This window comes from Acipenser ruthenus, chromosome 5 (genome assembly GCF_902713425.1).
Source record: "Acipenser ruthenus chromosome 5, fAciRut3.2 maternal haplotype, whole genome shotgun sequence".
In the NCBI taxonomy this organism is placed as follows: Eukaryota; Metazoa; Chordata; class Actinopteri; order Acipenseriformes; family Acipenseridae; genus Acipenser; species Acipenser ruthenus.
The window spans coordinates 34,016,579-34,039,445 of NC_081193.1; the positions used below are offsets into that span (position 1 = coordinate 34,016,579).

Sequence of the window (22,867 nt, forward strand, 5' to 3'; positions counted from 1 at the left end):
TTTTATATAATGTGGAATTCTAAAGAGAGTTGGCCTCTGTCTGGTATGTAATCTCCAATGTTTTGGTCTTTGGAGACCTAGATGTCTGTCAACAAAAGAGAAATCCAGGACAGCAGTATCACGCTCCACTATCTACTTCCAGACTGTTTCATCCAACAATGAATAGTGTGGTTGGGCAAAGGAGGTAAAATGTAACACAAGCAGGTCACTTAATTTTCTCTATGGAGCTACCAGATGACATTCCCCATCAAGGAGTGTTGATGGATATACTGTACAATCCAATCTCTCTACCAAATTGAACAAAATATAAAACGCCATGGGAAATGGTATTTAATAAATTCAAAATAAAAAAGGTACCCAAGAGAACAGTCTTCAATAACTCTGCCAATAAGATGTTAGTGACACTTAAAACGTCTATGTAAAAAATGTCATTGAATTTGGTTTGTTTTTCTTTTTACAATATAGCTTTCATTACCTCAACAAATCAAAGTGCCATAAGTCATGCAACATCAGGTAATGTTATCTACATTCTGATACACTAAGAATTTGTACTAAGGAATATCCATATCGGGGAAAGTGGTTCTCAAGTTATAGATACATATGTAAACCGTGACACACACCTACATACTATAAGTAGACACACACAAATAGGTTGTTTGTACATGCTGTACAAACGTACAGATAACTCTGGTACATCCACTATATCAAATATATTCATCCCCGCAGGAGAAAACAATGAACTGCTGCAACAGCAGACAAGTTTTCAGTGGCATTTAACAATCCATATAATAGTAAAGTTAGCTTCGCTAAGGGCTTGTTTTTTGATCATGGTCCATTAGTATATTTTAATAGATGTATTGATTTCATGTGAAGACTTACTCCATGCATCTTTTCGCTGAAGTTATATTGATTATGCTGGTCAAAGGAATATCATTGAATTTCTCAAAGCAAGCCAACTCACAGCAACAAAAAGGAAATAATGTGGATTTCTCAATCATGTCTGGCTTGAGTTAAGAGTCAGACAAACAATTTGTATTTTATATATACTTTTTTTGGCAAAAAACTTTGTTAACGCGTCAGTTAGGGTTGATATTAAAATGACAAAAGTAGGGAAATGCGATGTTAGGGTTTTTAATCCTAACTCTGCATTCCCTCCCACCCCCTTACGAGTAGTGAAAGGGGCAAGGAAACACAAGCAACCACAGACAGCTATCATCAGTTAAGATGAACAACATACAACTATCTGCAGATTACACAAGAGACATCCATCTGCACTGCATAAGGATGGATATTCATAGAAAACATGTGTGTGCCATGTACCAACATAGTCCTAAAACATTGGAGACATCAGACCAGGAATTAATGGACATAGAAAGGGCTGGTGAGTGATGAAATTGCGCTCATGAGCCAGTTTATTGTAAAATAAAAAGGCTTAACAAAACATAAAAAAAAAAACACTGAAAAAAAACAAAACGACGCGGTGACCAAAACAAGACAGACTAACAAACGGTGGAAGAACCCCAAAACAAGTATTGTGCGAGTCCTCTCGCACAAGTAGCATTTGTTTTGCTTTTAGTTTTGAATTATTCTCTCTCTCTCTCTCGCTCTCTCTCTCTCTCTCTCTCTCTCTCTCTCTCTCTCTCTCTCTCTCTCTCTCTCTCTCTCTCTCTCTCTCGTTCTCCACTCACGAACACAAAACCCTGAGTGAATTGTGCAACTATTTATACAGCTGTGCTGGGATTCAACTACTAATTAATTATTCACTTGAACCCCAGCACGTGAACTAATTTGTGCATTCCCTGTGCTCACATATTAATACACATTTTATCTGCACGTGAAGTGATTGTGCAATTCCCATGCCGAAATACAACTATATATATATTTAACACTCGTGCTAAATAGCCCACATTATATCCCGTGCACCAACATTATATATATATATATATATATATATATATATATATACACACACATTATATTTATATATATATATATATATATATATATATATATATATATATATATATATATATATATATACACACACATTATATTATATATATATATATATATATATATAGACGCATACACACCAACATTAACATCACACACAACAGATAACACATAATATACACACATGGGCAGGGCACACTGCCACAGCCCATCAAAACCTAGCCCACAGTACAAATGCATTTGTTACAACTCATAAGCAAAATCATTCTATGAACAAACTTAAATGAATACCCTAAAATGTTTTACATACTGAATTTTGACTATCAGTTAGTAATATTCAAAGTTGATGGAATTTTGTGAGGCAGGAAGACTCCGCCATGTTCAGCTTGTTTGGTATTTTAGCCTTTTGGCTGACAGTGATTTGAGGGTGCTGTTTGTGCATTGGAGATTTTGTTTAGACAAAAAAGTTCCAAACAATAGTTACATAATATGTAATAAACTATAACATTAATATTATGGGTGAAATATATAAAAACATCTCGCTATACAGTACAGACCATCGGAAATCAAGGCTACATGTATTGTATTTTGCCAGTATTGCATGCACAGTTGTAATGTATCTATTAAAATACAGTGAATTAGCAGTACAGCTATGGTCAAAAGTTTTGCATCTCCCTATATAATTAAATCATTTTGCTTCACAGAGTCGAATGAAGCCTGTGGAATAATGCTATATTAACACACTGAATTACATACTGCTTTTCCATAATTAATGAAAAACTGTGACATTTCAAAATCCAACATGCCTTAACTATTATGGTTTCCGGTAGACTTTTGCAATATCATTCTATAGTTTCTTTGATCACAGGATGTTAAATAAAACGTCTAAATTATGTTAATCTAGAGATGAACAGCTGCTTTTTTTGTGCGAAGAATTCCTTTTTCGTGAGATGAAAAAAGATAAAATAAATACATTTCCTACTCCAAATGAAAAGACAATGTTATGGTCAATCTTATGGAGTCCCAATTATATACAGACATGTCATGGTTTACTAAAGATATAGACTTTTCAGGCTGTTTTTTTTTTTTTAACTGGAAAAAAAAAGTGTCCGCCGCACAAACAAAGATTTTTTTTTTCTGACGAACGAAGATTAGACCCTTGTAAAACAGGACATTTTGTCGTGAGGCCAATTCCTTTTTCGAGATCAAACATCTAACTACAAGAGCTGTACTGAGCATGCTCAGAACCAAAATTTTAAATCCCTATGGCTCAGGAACAGATTAATATTTTTTCACCAAACCAGAAAAAGACTCTGGGCCAGTCCCCTTGTACCCTAAAATTACAAATTACAAACTGTTTTGGGAGCTAGAAACTGACAAAGCACCACTATATATAAATACATGGGTGAAGGCTATATTTGCATCCTGAGCCATTAATAAAAAGCGATAATACCACAGAAGTGACGTCAAAAAGTGATAATTCCTCTAAAGGAAAATATACTTGAACGTTGACCTATTTGAATCCTCAAGACCATTACTTTCAATTCAAACACAAAATGTTTAGTTTTTAATCACTCGACGACACCCACAGTACAGAAATGTTCATCAATGACCAACAAAATGAGAATACATTTAAAAAAAAAAAAAAAGGAGGATGTAAAGCTGGTACATTCGTATCTCAGAGTAACTAAATGGATAACGATATAAAACGTCTGTACAGCACTGAAACACTACGTTTAAAAAAACCGAACTGTACTGCTGAACCTCGTCTTCTTTAATATTAGCATTGCAAGGGTATCCATGTATCATAAAAAAAAATACTAGATGGGTCTCTTCAGTGAGCTACAGGAAAATAATTCCATCTTGGGTTTCTGTGCCAGTTTATAAATTACTCAACCTTCGGTCTCGTAATTTATGTCATCACAGAAACCCTGGATGAAATGATTTTCCTGTAACTCACTGAAGCCCATCCATATAATTATATATATATATAATCTATAATCTGTAATCTTAGCAGATGTCCAGGGTGACTTGCAATTGTTACAAAATATCACAGTACTAAGTATCACATTACACACATAAGAGCAGTTGTAAAGTACAATAAAATCAGTTGCACAAGATAAAATTCAAAGAGCAAAAAAGCAAGAGCACGTAGCAAGTACAATGAATGGAGGAGAATGATTTCAAATAAAAGCAATTACAAAACATGAATACGGATACTTATAAGAGTAAAGTCAAGTACAAGATACAGGAAGTAATTATAATTGAGAGCTACAATTGGGTACCATATAGTCCAGTACAGCTGAGAGCTGTGAGGTTTACAGATGCTGTCTGAACCTTGGAGGTGGTCAGGGTCATTATATATATATATATATATATATATATATATATATATATATATACACACACACACACACACACATTCATGCCAATATGTTGTGCTGCACGAACCTATTATTCAGATGGAACTCTCCACAGAAATCAGGTGCAGATCATTGGTGTGGATTGAGCTAATTTACCATTCCATGTGAAACACGTAAAGAAACAGCTGCTTGGATTTCTGATGACTGCTGCTTTTCTCAGACCTCTGTGGAGAACAGCACTCCACACCAATCCAAGCAGCTGTTTCTTCACTTGGAATGGTAAATTAGCCCAAACAACACCAATGACCTTCACATGTGGAGAACTTGATACACATATTTGGTTGGTGCAGCTCTTCTAATATGACTGTTATATGTACCTTACAATAAAACATGCATTTCCTAAATTATGCGCTGGCATTTAAAATATGTTTCAATAACATACTACAGATAGACAGCAATTTATATACCCAGGTTCTGATACTCTCAATAACGTACAGTACGAACCAAGATTCACCACAATTGGAGAAGCTCTAAGTTATACAGTTTAAAGCTCTAAAGTGTGAAATAGGTACAGAGGGGCACATCCACTGTATCCCTGGCACCAGAAGGGGTCAGTAAGTATAGAAGTGTGCAGTATTTTTAGCAGTTACCACATAATTTATTTGGTTCCTATTGGGAGTACAGAGACGAGATGCAATTGGTAATGTATATAATACATTTAATATATTCTTCTCGCTGCATAGACATTTGTAAATGACAAGAAACTGATATCAACCAAGAGTGAGCTGCAGCAATCTGCCACAAAGATGGATAGCCATAACTGGATTCTTTCCAGGTTGATAATGCTTGGGAAAGTATGTGTATTGGACAATATTTATGTTCATACATCACTGCCATATAGCATCTTTGCTACTTGATATGTATCTTGAATAACTTTCACATTGAACCTGATACACCGAAGCGATGCCTTCCAATCTCTACACCTATATCTGGGAAGAACTTAATCAAATGCAATGTCAGCAATTGCTGGTTGAACATGGCCTCTATTAGTTATTAGATTTAATTGCAGAATGAATGTATATCACCAACAGCTAAAACCCATTAAAAGAGGCTTTTCAAATACAATGTAAGGGTATTTTAGACATTTATCATTTGACGCAAAATAAGTTACATTAGATCCAAGTGACCTCTTGGAAACATCAGTCTAAACGAGCCATTTGCCTTTTTAAATCACAAGTAAGTTTGTATTCAACTTTATTTAATAGATTTTCTTTTTAAAACCTAGCTTATTTAATTTTTTCAATCCCCCTGTCGTGCCTAGTCATCTGAAAAATGATTACACAATCACATGTTGTGCTACCAATATTACTAAGCAACACAATAAATAGCTTTAACCACGTGATAGGGTGGGCGAACAGAGCGTGATTGTGTTCATCCCCTATGGGAACGATTGTGTGTGCTGCAGAAGTTTTGAAAATCAACGTAAAATTATCTTGGTAATCAATCTAAAAACATATACAATATTAATAGAACTTTTTGTCTGTTCTAGTATATTTAAGTGTGTTTGTGTGGTTTTATGTTTAACAGAGGTCTAAAGTCGCTACAAACCGTAAAACACAACGAAACCCATTATACTAATAGTATAATAATTTCTCAAAATATAAATCTCACAAAATATATATATATATTTTTTTGTACTGTTCACCTAATTTACACTCTGCTAAACAACATTTATTTTTTTCAAATGGTTTTTATGATATAACAGTTTGTTTTTCAGTCAAGCGTCAGAGTCAATTTTGGGACTTAGCCGTTGCGCCATGTCTGCAGCACCGGCATTCTGTTTTGGTCTCCCTATTTTGACCTGGCCACAAGCCCCACTTCATATTGGATAAGGGCGTCTGCTAAGAAATATATAATAAGAAGAAATAAATAAACTTTTCAATCAACGTATTACCAGTATGCACTGGCTGCAGACCTGATTGACAGCAACTCCTGCAAGTAAAACATAAAAAAAAATGCATTTAAATATTTCGAGGCGGTATTTCGAAGCCGTAACCACCTACCAATTGACAGGAAGACATACCTCTGAGTTATTATCCTATCAGGTTTGGTTTTATAAGATAAACGGGTTGGATCAAGTGACAAGCGCACCTGGTTTTTACAAGCGTTTAGTCAAAATTCTCTCCCACTGGGACAATGGCACCAGCGGCTGCTGTGACTGTTAGAAGGTGCCAAACAGTGGTACAGGGAAGCAGATATGTAACACTTGCTTACACTTGTTTATAACATCTTAATTCGTAACTTCAGTCTCGATATTAGAAATGTGCAGCATGAACAGTATTTCAAAATGCACGATATACACACATATATAAATAAAATAATTTGTGTTTGTAGAAACTCCACTAAGAATATGTGGGATACATTTAAGGCAAGTTTTTACTTTGTCCCTTGCAAGCAGATGAGTTATTGACAGCAGTGACGATGGTATGACTGGTCAAACGTCACAGGGCAGCTCAGATAGTGCAGACACTCACAAGGCTAGTAGCATCGATACAATTCACGGTGGATCTGATTCTGCAAATATGCTAGACCATTTAAATACATTGATTTGTAATATAGAAATGAAGTTAAAACATGTGGAAGACATGACTGCACTGCACAGATTTAGTTTAAATTGGATTACATTTATAACTAAGGACCTGTGTAAATCGCGATTTCACGGGCTGCGTGGAAATCTTGAAATGATCCCAATACCACGATTTTTACAATATTAAGAAATAAAAATAAGTTTTCATAGTTATTTGTATTTCATACAAAAAAATAAAATTAAAATTAAAATCACATTAACGAAACTGTACAGCTCAGGCAAACCACAGGGTTCAGTCCCGAAATAATAGTACACTAAACAAGACGCACACCAACATAACACAGTCACAAGTCCAGAGTGAGTGCTCTTAGTGAAAGTGGTGATTTACAGGTTTATTTGTGCACAATGGTGAAATGGAGTCCGGGTTTAATTGCTGGCGGTTTAGCTACAGCTCCCGGAGGAAAGCCTTCTAGACAATTGGCAACAAACAAAACATGGTCCTTTCAGTAACCATAACGAAGGAACAGATTAGATCTTTACATCCCCTGTTATACCCTTGGTCACGCCCCCTGCGATAGCTAGTTCAATCACGTCTCCTCCAATCCATGACTGACACATCGTGTACCGCATTACACGATGACTTCAGGCATTGTGATTCCATCCCTTTCCTGAATGGCTGGCTTCCGACTGACCCTGGAACAAACTGCCAGACCATCCAGTACGAGGCACTCTGTTCCTGTTATACTGCGCCCTCACAGGTCGGGAGGGAGATTGTTGACTAGGATTCATTCGCTCTCTGTCACAGACGCCTATGCATTTATGCATTTTTTGCATTACAGAGCTCTTTGCCACACTCTCCTAACAGTTTTGGCAGAGTGACAGATGTGTTTTTAGGGGTAGGCTCTAATGTAAAAAAAAAAAAATCTTTCAATTTAAAATCACAATCAGGCTTGGAACAAATTTTTCCAATGAAAAGTTAATATTTTAGTGACAATTATTATTATTATTATTATTATTATTATTATTACTATTATTATTATTATTATTATTAAAGCTAAAGTAAGTAGAGTGCAAAACTAAATCCAAGATGGCCACCAGGCAGGAACTGTGTAGTGAATTTGGTGCGTGAAAAAGCATTTTTACACATTTTAAAACTTTTTTTAAATTTTAATTTCAGATATGTTTAAGTTAAGTAAGAACTATTGATAATAACCTATTTGGGATTTTGTTTGCCCACTCTACACATGATATATAAATTGCAAGATATATATGTAGTCTGCATTTTTCTCCCTTTATTTGTTTTCTTTTATTACGGGTGGGTTTATAAATGAATATATATTACAGCTCCCTTTGATGCAATACCAAGCATCACCTTCAAAGCCACCATTAACTGAAACAGCTTTCTAATGTGAATACTAACTAAATAACTTACACATTATGAAGACATTTATCTATTTTAGCCAGCATTATTTAAAAATAAATAAAATAAATAATAATCATCTAGTTCTAACAAACATTCACGTAAATCCACTTATTTCTAATCTGTGCTCATTCTACTGCTTGTGTTTATTGAAATGGGGGGGATAAATAAAACAAACAAACAAAAAAAAAAACCTTATCTGGCTGCCCCAGAATTGTCACTCGGCAAAAAAGTAGTGCACTGCATTGCATATTCCTAACGCGGTTTGAATAACCAAATAAAAAATAAAACATTAAAACCAGTTTTAGTAGTTTTCATTTTCAACAGGGGTATAGGTATACAGTATACAATTATTTCAATACATTTTTGCAGAGGTTAGCTGCAGATAAGTTAATGTGAAACTGCAAATATTTGTAGCTTGACTTGTGAACTGTACCGCATTGTGAATGATCGATTTCAGCTACATGTTATTATATGGGCTTAATCAGCCAGGTTTAATATCTCACACGACTATATGCCAAAAGGCAATTCTATTAATACTTTGCGGTCCTGTCAGAACTGGTCCGACATTATTATTTTCCCTTTCCGGTCCAATGTCGGACCCTGTCCGATATCATCAAAAAGACGTAAAGAACAGGTCTCTAGTCGTTTTTTCTCCGGCAACTTTCAATGTGCAAAATGACAACATTCCTTGCTGACCTGGTAGTGAAGATTCAAGCCCAGGAATCTCATTAAGTTCCTGGAAAGTCTAGATGGCAGCAGGAGATTGAACGCTTAGTTAGAGAAAGGAGACAGCTGAGGAAGCAATGGAGAACAGCAGAACAAAGTCAGGAGGAGGGACTCAATCTGTTACAAAGGGTCATAAAAGACAAGCTTGCAACATTGCGCAGAGCTGAGCGCCTACGGAAACGCTACAAAAATAAGGAGTGTGCGAGAACTAACATTTATAAAGACCTATTCAAATTTGTAAAGAAATTATTCACCAGTGAGAAAAATGATACACTAAAAGCATTTAAGTTTGAGCTGGAGAGAAATTTGGAGGAAACACATAAAAAATTCAAAAAGGCAGGAGACTGTCAATTCCTTCAGACATCCCACCTATCAATCCACCAGAATACCAAATGGAGGACTGTGCACCTAAGTGGAAAGCAGTAGAGCAAACTGTGAAATAAGCAAGGCTTCATCATCTCCAGGGTCTAATGGAGTTCTGTACAGAGTGTACAAGAGTGCTTCAGGAGTTCTACGAATCTGTGGAAATTGATGAAAGTGGCATGGGAAAAACAGGTTGTACCAAGAGCATGGCGCCGAGTAAGTGGAGTCTTTTAAACCTAAAGAAAAAGATTCTACAAGCATCAGTCAGTTTCCCCCTATTTCCCTATTAAACGTAGAAGGCAAGATTTTCTTCAGCATTATTGCTCAGAGATTGTCAACTTACCTATTAAAGAACTGCTTCATTGACACTTCAGTACAAAAAGCGGGCATTCCAGGTTTCCCAGGATGTTTAGAACACATCACTGTGATCTGGCAACAAATTCAAATCATCTAAAATGGAGATGAAGGAGCTCCATGTGACATTCCTGGATTTGGCTAATTGCATATGGTTCAGTACCACATGAACTTCTTTGGGCAGCATTTGATTTTTTCAGTGTACCGATGACAATAACAAATTTAGTGAAAGCCTACTTTGGAGATTTGCAATTTAGTTTTTCAACTTCAGAATTCAACACTGCATGGCAATGCTTAGAAGTTGGAATAATGGCAGGATGAACCATTTCTCCACTGGCTTTTACCATGGCAATGGAAGTAATTAGGGCATCAAAATGGGTAGTGGGAGGAGAGCGCTTCGCTTCTGGAATGTGACTACCACAAATTCGAGCATACATGGATGACATGACAACCATGACTACAACAGTAGCCTGCACTAATTGGTTATTGGGCAAATTAACCAATAACATTGCATGGGCATGAATGCAATTCAAGCCCACTAAATCAAGGAGCATCTCTATAATTAAAGGTAAAGTAGTAGATAGAATGTTCTACATTAATGGTGAGGCAATACCAACAGTGTCTGAGAAGCCAGTGAAAAGTCTTGGGAGATGGTACGACGGGGATCTAAAGGACACAGTTTGTGTGAGAGAAGTTAGACAACAAGCAGTGGAATGGGTTGAAGAGCATAGACAGCAGTGCTTTACTGGGCAAGCTAAAACTCTGGTGCTTTCGGTTTGGTCTACTGCTGAAGCTGCTGTGGCCACTGACTGTGTACAAGGTTTCTTTGACAACAGCAGAGAAGCTGGTAGCTTTAATCAGTTCATATGTCAGGAAATGGTTGGGAGTTCCACGCTGCCTCAGCAGAGTGGGACTTTATGGTAAAGGAATACTGCAGCTACCAGTCTCCGCTCTAACCGTGGAGTTTAAGTGCGCCAAGGTCCGACTGGAAATTACATTAGTAGAATCACGCAACAAATGCGTAAGGGATGCAGCAACTGTGTTGAAAACTGGAAGAAAGTGGGCAGCAAAGAAAGCCATGGAAGATGCAAATGCTGCCCTTTGAATCACTGATATCATGCGGCAAATTCAGCATGGAAGACAGGATGTAAGATGGGTCTTAGCCAAGGACGGTTTACTTGGCGCCATGACCAGGTGCTGTGATGTTTGGCCTTAGCATTGGAAGACAAGAGTAACATGACCAATAAGTTGCCACCAGTTTCATCAAAACATTACACACAAAAGACAACATTCCTCCGCCCAGGAGAGCAACCGCCAAGAAAAGATGTTAAAACCAAGCCTCGCCGAGGACAATTGGAAGCTGCTAGAGACTGGAAAATGTTGGCAGATGTTGGTCAACGGCTTATTTTTCCACCCGAGATTGCCACCACTAACCTTCGACCAAATATTGTCTTGTGGTCTGGATCAGTACATCTTGTTCACCTGGTGGAGTTAACAGTGCCATGGGAGGATGCTGTAGATAGGCGTAAGAGAGGAAGAAACTGCGGTATACTCAAATAGCTGATGAAGCAGAACAGCAAAGATGGAGAGTCCAGATTTACCCAGTGGAGGTGGGCTGTCGAGGATTTGTGGCACAATCTACAACCCAGACAGCGGATTCAGTGGCCAAGAGTTGCGTCACACAGTGAAGAACTTATCTGAAGCAGCAGAGAGGAGCAACAACTGGCTGTGGTTGAGACGGAAAGATGCTGATGCGTGGGGAGACCACACTGTGGGTGATCCCCCGAGCCAGCATTGCAGCCGTTGTGTCTGCTGATGCTCTGGGGAGGCAAAATAAGCTGATCCCTGGAACCAGCATTACACTTCAACCATCAACACCAGGCAGAAGGATATCTTCATCATTGGATGGAAGGAAACGCAAATGGATGGAGACGCAGATGGATCACATTAGTTTACTATAAAGCTATGTCTTAGTTGGTGCTTATCTTGGCGAGAGCTGAATTCAAATCAGTATGAAGTTTTAACATCTACTCTCATGTAATGGAAATTCATAAACACTTTACTTTCTACATGTACTTATACATACACATATAAATTAGTTTCAAAATGCTGTTGTGAAAAAATGCATGGCAAGTGGTCCGTGGGAAAAATCCAAACACCAAGGTGGTCCCTACATTGAAAAAGGTTGGAAATAACTGGGACAGACATATACAATTAACATTTATGCCATAAAATGACTATGGAATTAAAACCCAATCAATTTGTATAAAAAATAAATAAACATAGGACTATGGACTCCGCCACAAACTTCAGAACCCAATTTGTCCCATCACCAGGAACAGGCAATGACAAATGTTTGATCAGTTCAAACTTCATAATCCATATCAATGTATTTAATACCTGTTGTTCAGCTACAACTGACATCAAATCAAAACTGTTAATAGACCACAAATAAGTATATCTTGATTCCAATGGCTTCCTAGTAATTTAAAAATGGCTAATACGGGCAAAAGCCCTATTTGTACCGAGACATTATTTGCCATTCATATATGATAAGTCTAAATTATTCACTGTAGCAAATAGCACAGTGTTATAATCCCAACATGTGTCATAAACATTGGACATTGTTTTATTTAAAATGAAATCACTCTTTGTGTCTTTATCAGATGTAAATATTAATTCCCAACCTCTCCATTAATCATCATGAACCTACTGAAATAAATGATACTCCTGGAGAATCTAGTGCTAATCTGTTGGTCTGTTCAGTTTAGGAACCTGGACATATGTTGATATAATTCAGTCCGAAATGTAAGGAAATTCTATGTTGCACATGATTATTAAATACAGTTACCCAGTACCAAATGTTTGTGAATAACCCAGCCACAAACTTTAAAGAAAAGGGAAAAATGATAATGCTATAACCTTCCACTTTATTTTAACAAAATCATTTAATATCTCCTTTTTGTTCTACATGCTAAAAGCAAATTATTTTTGCATGATGAAATCTCTTTTGAAATGAAAAAAAAAAATCATTTGACCTACCTTGCTTAAATCTATATGTGTTTGTTCTCAATTAAATCCTTGTGCTGTTCCAGCAATCAAAGGTATTACAAAGACGGAACCTCAATCGGCACACAGCTTCTCCGTACATCAAAAACCTGCTTTGTTTGACTGACAGATCAAAGTGGGATTTCCCGTCATCTTTCAGACTGCAAACACACTTTAAATGTGGTTCTTACCACGGAAGATTCTGTAGTCACTAATTAAGCTGGCAGGGCAGATACTCAAGATGCAAGTCACATTTTATCTTTTTTTCCCCCCCAAAGGGTCTGAATAATTTGTCAAAGATAGCAGTATATGCTATCATATTCCATTCAGTGTTTTTATATTGTTTAAAGTCATCTAAAACACTTGAGTGTCTTTGGAGATTGATGGAGAAGGAGAAGAAGTGGTTGCACATTTCATTAACTGTAAACTGCTACCAATACTTTATAATACAAATACAAGTTTTCTAAATATTTTATAGAGGTCTCCCTCTAGATTATACTGTGGAAAACAGTTGACCATTGCCTTGGAAACAGCCAATCTAAAATACAGGAAAGGTGTTAGACGTCACCCAATTTCTAGAACGGGCAATCAACCCTGAGCTCAATCAACACTGCACAAATATTGATTTGATCTTCTTTAAAACATTATATGTCGAGTTTTGTACATTACAAAAGTCAGAATATAATCTGACCAAAACATTTAACAAATCGACAAAAGCAGACAAAACTTGAATATAATTTTTATTCCCCATCAAAACGTTGTTTTGTAAAGCTTATATACACACTCCTTTGCAAAATTATTAATTCTGCAAACAATTATTGCAATTCAAAACAATTAATGTAATTTAATTCTAAATACATATAATTGCATTTGTAGATGATTTAAAACCCTTGACATAAAAAAAAAAAAAATATGGTAATACAGTGCTACCCCATTATAACTCGACCCGTTATAGTGCGGAATCAGTTAATAACCCGGCAAGGTCGCGGTTCCCATTTACCCCATAATGCAATTTCACTCAAACGTTGGGTGAATGTTCCAAATATACAGTACAAAGCATGGTAGAGAGCAAAAAATGAAAAATTTTCTCCCTTAATATTAACGTGATGTGGTGGACAGAGTAAGAAAAGATGAAACTCAAGCAGCAGTTTCAAAATATATAAATGTTGCAGAATCTACATTGCATGGATGGCTAAAAGACAGAAAAAATAAGAGATTTTCTTGATAAAATTGACTTCAAAGATGGCTGCGCTTGGGAAAAAATGTGCTGCGCTAAAGACAATGAATTGGACTCTGCTTTATTCGCTTGATTTCAGCAGGAAAGTCAGAGAGGCGGGGACATGAAAGCATATAGGGTGTGCCCACATCAGCGTGGGCAGAGCCAAGTGAGACAAGTAGCTGTGTCAGAGTGCTGTTTTTGAACAGGGGCCGGGAATAATTGTCCAATAAACTGTGGATTCGAGTATCTGCAAATTGTGTGTGTCTCCTCCTTTCATTTCCCACCGTACGCTACAATATTAATTTGGCTTGTGGGCATTGTAAATCATTTTGGGAACAAAAATGTCAATATTCTTTATAAGGTGAAACACAAATAACGCGGTCTCCTAATTATGGAACCCCGACAACCACATTATAACGTGGTAGCACTGTATCTGTATTTGTTGATAACTCAATTTAATCTTTCCAGTTTGATCTGCTTCCAGCATGGAAAGATAGTATCACTAGAGAAAGAGACAGGCAGAGTACAGATAAAACAGAAATTGTGAAACATATTTTTCCAGGTGTACTTGCCTTAGGCAAATGGTAATAAAATCACCCTGCTTTTATCTGGCACCGGAAATGCAATACAGTTTATGGAATATTGCAATTAAATGGCTGGGAAAACAAATGATTAGCTTTCCAGTCAGGGCCTCACTGTCTTCCAAAAGGAAACAGCAACCAGCGTAACCTCTGTGGAAGTCAGCTGTCTGTTTGCAGCGGTAGTAGTACACTTTTATTAGAAGTGCCTCTGTACTGTATTACAGTATCAACTGTGGCCGGGTTTCCATGCAGCTTAGAAATTCATCACTCTCTCTCCACAGTCTCTATTTATATGACATAGAACGCACATACCACACAAATTCCACGTGCTATAAGAAGTACACATGTCTAAAACATATTATGAGGATAAATAGTTTCTCATGCTAAAAGCACCACGTATGCTCTGTATCGTACAGCTTTCTCATGCTAAAAAGCCATGCAACTGACCAAAAACTGTAACCGAGTGCATTTTTCGTACATTATGTTTACGAGACTTAACAGTGAAAATCCTGTTTGTGATGTGACCTCGTAAGACTGCACTTTCAGTGTTTAACACAATCTAAAAACTTTGTGGAAACCCAGTTTAAGAAAGCTGTAGCAGTTGCACAAGGCCAAATTATAACTCAGACAGAAACATTTAAGTTTACCCTCCCGTATTTTAATATTAATTAGGTTATTTGTATTTGGAACGAGAATGTCTCTGGCTAAAAGAAAACTACATGGAAACACACACAACCCGAAAGCACTGCCAAAACAGAGCGAGAAAGGCGAGACTTCTTTTTCAATGGAAATTGTCCCTATGTTACATTGTAAACTAAAAATCATTGAAATAAGATATAGACTTAACCCCACACGTGCAGCAAAAAGGCAAAAGCTTTGGATGAACTGTTCTTGTTTATCCAAAAGGTGATGACAAAACTAGATGTAATTGGACTAATACTATTAAAATGAAAAGAATTATGTGTGTGTGTGGGGGGCGGCCAACTACTTCAAATGTAATGTCGATTATATGAACGTATGTCCTTTGAAGGACACTCACTATTCAAAAACGAAGGTCAAATACTGTATTTAACTGAGCCTGTTGTCACAATTTTTAATGGTGCCATGGGGACCAATTAACCTTTAAAAACAGAGACATGCCACATTGACTAAACTGGAGACCAGAGTTTATCCACGGAGCAGTTCAATAACTGAAATTAAAGCAGACATGAAACAGTTAATGAAATCCCACCAAATATTATTCAAAACCACCGCTCACGACTTAAACTGTTTACTAAAACTTGGTGTCATTAAACACAGTTTACAGTATTAAAAAAGCAGTGCCTGGATATTGGCAATGTATAATTTGCATATTGGTTTTCACACTACCACTCCCATATTCCTTTTCATGTAGTGCACTTTCAAATTTCTGGTTCATGAAACACATGGAGAATGTATGGGTTTAACTTGACAGATATCTCATGGGGGACCATTCCTTATGCCCTGTAGGAATTAAAGGATGTTCTACGGCAATGTTTCTCAACCCTGGTCCTGGGGGCCCACAGTGTCTTCTGGTTTTCATTCCAACTGAGCTCTCAATTACTTAAATAGACCCTTGATTGAACTGATATGTTGCTTAATTAAACCTTAATTGTTTTCAGCTGTTAAACAGTTGCAGACTTCAAGTTACTTATACAGTGTTATAGCTAACCGTGTTATATGCAACTGTTAACAACTGAAAACAATTAAAAAGGTTCAATTAAGGGTCTAGTCAAGTAACTGAAAGCATGAATCTTGCAGAACCTGGACCAGTATGAAATATTAACTATTTGGTCCTATGCCCTGTAAACTACAAGCACTGAAGGGCAGTGACAGAACTAATCTGTACTGAAGTAGTTTATACAATGTCCTTTTTCTATAGCAACCAGAATTCATGTACTGTGCAATATGTCTTCAAAACTGTTTGGATTACTCAAAATAAGACTGTTTCCAATAATGTGAAATGATTTGCAAGTTTACCTTACATGCTAATTATTACCAAACCAGATACTGAAACAAAAATCTGTATGGCCCACAGGATACAGGAGGAGACAGTAGGATTACCCAAAATGACTTTAAAAGTACAGTACAATATTTTTAAATAAAAATGTTAAATTGTAACAAAATGTATGTTAATTGGAATTCTAATGCACCCTGGTTAGCAAGAACTGTAAAAATAAGAAAAGTAATTTGAAAAAAGAGATTTGTTTCAATAAAATAGTGGTAATCCAGACATAAATAACCTATTCAGCTGACATTAATAGTTCATGATCTAGATAAAAAATAAATCTAATTATTACACAAACCAGCACATCCATTTTTATATTAGAGACCCCTCTTTATAACCAGCATTATATAAGGACCTTCTCACCATTCTGACCACTGTCAGTCCCTTTCAATTTGGAGGCAATCTGAAGAAATGATCTCCTTCCATTTATTCAGCCCCTTTAGTAGTTGTAACGGAGAGATCGGATTGTATTTGTCAATAACACATATATAGCTTAAATAAAGAAACTGCAATGCAATTTCATATAATAGAGAGCTACAAAAGGTAGAGCTGCTCAGTTTTCATCTCCACTCTGTGTCAGGCTGAACAGAATGCTGGACACACAGATCACATCACCAACGCTCATTGTGGCAAAACAGGAATCCTTTATGAGATTTGAGTAAAATGTAACAAAAGAAGCATTAAAAGACAAACAAACGCTGAATGGTTGCAATTTATTTTCCACTGTCACATACACCCGAAAATTGTTACAGCCTAAATCCCTGATTTAAAAGCATTGCCAGTAAAGTCTAATTTAATTTGACAACCGCTCCAGGGAGAAGCTATTAATATTGTTAAAGATAATCCGTGGAAGCTTTATAGTTGGGTTGCTTAGAGTTAGCTGGGCATTCCAGGCTGAATGATATTCTAAGGTTATAAATTGACCACCTCACATAGGGTGGCTTATTTTATTATTCATTTCTTAGCAGACGCCCTTATCCAGGGCGACTTACAATTGTTACAAGATATCACATTATACATTATTTCACATACAGATATCACATTATTTTTACATACAATTACCCATTTATACAGTTGTGTTTTTACTGGAGCAATCTAGGTAAAGTACCTTGCTCAAGGGTACAACAGCAGTGTCCCCCACTGGGGATTGAACCCACAACCCTCTGGTCAAGAGTCCAGAGCCCTAACCACTACTCCACACTGCTGCAATTTATTAAGCAATATGTAAGCATAATGTATCCCACTAACCAGTGAAAAAACTGCTATACAATTTTTACATCCTAGTCTGTCTGGACTTGTATTCACACTACAAAACTAGCTTTTTAACCATCTTTTGACCATTTTGCTGTGATTTCCTGTTCTGCTCGGGTGTGCAGCTCTGTGTGTGCCTCGCATACTCTGCTGTCTAGCTTTACTATTGGTGGAAAGCCAAAAGCTTGTGCCTAAGGCAACATTTGTCCTGTGTACTAATATATATATATATATATATATATATATATATATATATATATACAGTATATTATCAGTGCAAATTGTTTGTAAGGATCAAAGAAATTAAGCTGGCAAAGACAATTATTGAAAAATTGAAAATCTATAATGGAATATATATATATATATATATATATATATATATATATATACACAGTATATTATCAGTGCAAATTGTTTGTAAGGATCAAAGAAATTAAGCTGGCAAAGACAATTATTGAAAAATTGAAAATCTATAATGGAATATATATATATATATATATATATATATATATATATATATATATATATATATATATATATATATATATTACTGTGTTGCAAGTAAGATGCTAAAAGTGCTGTACCCAATATTTGTATTGCTTCTGTTACTAACAGTACTATCTCAAATAAATCTACTGTGCCATTTCAATTTCATAATAAATACCCCACAAATTAATGAGCAGTGTAGTTGTGTTACTTGTTAAAGACGTTAGTAATTAAACATAGAAACTGGAATGCAAACATTTACTTACCAGTTGCATGCCACATATAAAGACAAGTGTGCATCTTCCACTGCAGCAGCCCATTGTTAAAAGCTCCACTCGGGCGTTTATGTCCCACGTGGATCACCGTAACTCCAAATGATCCAATTTGCCTTCTGGTCCCAGAAACACCTGTGAGACGAATCTGTTTGAAATGGAACGCTCTATGCAACCAACATGCACTAGGACCTTCTCGTTACCAAACATTCATCAATTACAGCCCGTCTTCTTCTCATAGCTGTACACCCTTTTCGCAATCATTAACCACCCAGCAGCAGTGCAAAACCATCAAACTTCTGTAAATACAATGGCCAGTATTCTTTGTTAGGATTTAGTTGCCTTCTGCGTCTCGCTGTACTGTAGTTAATCACGCTAGTATTACTAGTAAGACAGAGGGAAAGGAACTCACTGTTTCTTCAAAACATAAGAAGTCTTCCTTTTTTGTTTTCCCTTTTTATCCCAACACAATGTAAAGATCCCGTACCTTGCAAAAAAGTGACACGGGTAAAGGAAGTCACTGTTTCTTCAATCATAACAAATCTTCCTTATTTTCCCTTTTTATCCAAACATAATGTAAACATCCCGTTCCTTGCAAAAAAGGTGACCGAGGTAAGAATGTCAGGTTGAAACTCCATACAAATGTCCAAATTCTTTCTTCACCAGAATGTTGTTAATCTCACCAGCACACGAAACAAAGATTTGTATTATTATTTACCACTATACAATATAGGGTACTTGTCGCTCCCCCTACTAAAGATAGATGCCCCTGGTAGATGGATATATATATATTTTCCCGTTAGCATGTGGGAATGATGGCAGGATAAAGACAGCTAAACCCCAGTTAGGTGTGTGATTCCTCACCGCTATCTCATGAGAAGAAGCAGCGTGCCATCGAGACAGAAAGATAAACAGCTGATGAGAAGACCAGCTCCTGTCCGGGATCGCCAAAGCTAAATTGGGTACTTCTGGAAAATAAGATGCTGACGAACATTTCCAGCTGACGGGTTCATTGCCTCGATTACTTTGCTCCGTCTTTTTATGATTATTATTATTATTATTATTATTATTATTATTATTATTATTATTTTTAGCAGAGCGTCAGCTAAGACAAACAGAGACAGGGAAGAGATGCCAGGCACCATTCACTGTGTGAGAGTGCAGCCAGACCTGCCATCTGATGGTACAGATTGGATAAACCGCACGCAGTGGTTTCGGGAAACTGCTGTGTTACTTGTCCCTCTCACCGAGCAAGAGACTGATAATGATATAGAGGACACCGCTGAGGAACTGCCCATCCAAATCCACTGGATTAGCGTATTGCTCCATTGCTGCATGGGCGGGGGAAGTGGGGTAGGGGTAATGGTTATAATTTTGATCAAATATATTTCTACTCCCATATAACAGGGCCTACATCTAAAGTATACTTTTGAAACAGTGCTAGTAGGAGTTGATGTCATAAATAGTGTATGAAGTGATGTATGCCTTTTATAAGTATTACTGTAAAAAAATGTACTATATGAAATATTGTAGTTATTTAGTATGTTTTTAGTACTTACAAACATCCTTCAGTATTAGACGCTCCAAGTAACAAGCAGTATAGTTGTGTGCTAAGTATTGTGGTTTTTTTGTTTATTACAGTTACTGCATCCAGTTACACAGCATTTTTTTTTTTTTGTAAGGGTATTGTTTTTGTGTATGTCGTGATAGGGACAACTACAGGTGAACAGTGATAAGTGTACTGCACTGTACTGGACGGAGTGTACTTTATACAGGCATCAAAACACAGTTTAGTAAACAAGACTGAAGTAATCATGGAATCTGGTTACCTGAGTGACTTGTGAAAATATTGCCTTTGTGTTGCATTTTTAATTCATTCCTTCATATCAGCTGTTTGAGTGCAGAGATTACAAGACTGCTTCCCCTAAGGCCAACAATTATATCCCCAGTTCCCCAGAGATTGTAATGATGATTTATAAACTAGATAGTCCCCTGTGGGTGTATTGGTATTACATTTGAAAAAAAAAAAAGCTTGTCTTAGCCCCCTAGACACCAACTGTGTGAAATAAGCTGCCCCCCTAATTCATGTCATATCCATTCCCCTTTTACGATATTATTTTAACATTTCCAAAAACAGGTTAAGATGTTACAGAATATCTATGGAAAGGACAAAGTTACAAAAGAAACCATCTACAAAGTTGGTATATTTAAAGACAACAGTCCATTTTTTTTCTTCTGTTATTTTAAAATTATTTATATAAAAGAATTAAACACATCTACTGAAGCCCCAAAAGTACAGTTTGTGCAAAATGATCTTTTTTTTTATAAAATTGCAAACATATTTTACTGTTTAGGCCTACCACATAACTAGGGCTTGAATTTTTCAGGTTCTATTTTTTGGTTGAGTAAAGATCTTATTGAATACAAGACCCTTAACTAACTATACAAACAATTAGAAGGCAAACACTAATACAGTGCAAAGCAATATTAAAATTAACAGGACAGTTTAACCGATTGACCTATTAGCCTTTTAGCAGTAAGTATTTTTTATTTATTTTAATTATTATTTTATGAATCATAATAGGCCTACTGATGTTGTTTTAATAATTTTGAATTGTGTAAATATAAATGTTAACCTAATTTTAAAATAATTACTGGTTCTGAATTTATTGGTCCTAAACAATAACAAAAATAATCTTGCAACACTATCGAGCTGTTGTTTCTTTGAGCCCACCCTAGTCCCTAATGTCATTAATGAACTCAGAATGTAATGTATCAAGCCCTGGTCATTTCTATTGTATTTCTTGTTCTTTGTTCACATGTTCCTTTTCACTTTGTCCCTCGTTTTGTATTGCAATTTCTGCATTTATAAAATAAAATAGAAAATACATTAATTAAAACAAAAGTCACTCAAAGGAGTGTATTTTATTACGTAGGCCCACAAAAAAATGCTGATTGGTCAGGAGCAATGTCTTTGCACACCTCCTTCTGAAAGACATTTACTTTATTTAGAAAGAGTAGTGAATGATTGACATTATTCAAAAATATATTGCCGAAACCCAGGTTTATCGGTTTAAAAAAATGTAAAACCAATTTTCCAAATAGGTCTTCGGGGTGTTTTTTTGGTTATTATCGGCTAAAACTGAACACTTCCCCCTTCCTTACCTGTTAGAATGTCAGATAAAATGGGTTCCGCTGTACAATCTCTTGTAAATAGTGAAATCCCTTATTCATACAAATCTCTATATACAGAGGTATGTCTAATTGTATTACAATGCATCATTTACAATACAGTATATATTAATAAAGAAATCAATAAATTATTCCCACTTTTGGACTAGCGATTAGTCCTAATCTAGCACAGATAGAAAAATATTTCTTTGCATGTTAAAGTGACCCATCGGGAAAATGTAATTCCAACAATTAAAAAAAAATTGCAATATCCTAGATTTCCCATAAAGTTCTCCATTCTATGCACATCTTTTTCTAATTCTTGGCTAGAGTCACTGTTGGAATTTTTACATGAGAGTGTAAAAGAAACAGTGAGTATATAGCTAACAGTGCCGCAGCAGTCTTTCCATGTGTGAGGAAACAATACTGACTTTATGATGATGATGCACTTCTGCTCTTCTATAAATGAATATCACTGATTCCCACTCCAATATAAGCAAAAAACTAAACAGGTTCTGTGGCCTCAATAAAAAAAGAATAATAAAAAACCTCACAAAAACAAAAGGAAAGAGGAAAGATTAAAATTGTTGTTTCAGCTGAGAAGTTGACCTGTAGGGTGAACAAAATATTGTTTTTTTTGTGTGTTTTTATTCTTCTATTCTTTATTTTTTATTGCTTCTTGTTCTGTTTTGTTATTTTGGTCAATTGCAGTGCATGTGAAAAGTGATAGATTGATATGGAGAGTTTAAGGAGGTACAGTAAAGGCCTCTACTCACCGGACGCATACTTGCCAACATTTGGAAACTGTTCAGCGGGATGCTCGTCCCCTGGGGGGGATATGCATCATACACATGGGAGGGGTCATATGCAAAAAACACTCTATCACATAATAATAGACGTATCCCCTCAACTCAACACCACACAACCAGCATGGCAGTAAACATAGACACAATGAAGCGTTCTTACCTTTGTATACCGGTAAGTTAGTGATCAGCAGATGTTTCAGCTGCACGAAGAGCACAGCGTGTGGTTTTCAATAACTAT

The 22,867-nt window shown here is 36.3% G+C and overlaps 1 protein-coding gene across 2 annotated transcripts in view; it reads right to left on the reverse strand.

Moving 5' to 3' along the window:
- Window positions 1–19,947, reverse strand: part of LOC117402521 (sodium/potassium-transporting ATPase subunit beta-1-interacting protein 2) — a 201,487-nt gene extending 181,540 nt beyond the window's left edge. Inside the window, exon 1 of one of the 2 annotated variants that reach the window (XM_034003744.3) lies at window positions 18,647–19,947. In XM_034003744.3, the coding sequence (XP_033859635.1) occupies window positions 18,647–18,700 (54 nt within the window). In that variant the 5' untranslated portion in view covers window positions 18,701–19,947. Of the gene's footprint in view, window positions 1–17,006; window positions 17,202–18,646 lie in introns of those variants that run through there. The other variant, XM_034003746.3, reaches the window with a different exon arrangement.
- Between the last annotated feature and the right edge of the window lie 2,920 nt (window positions 19,948–22,867).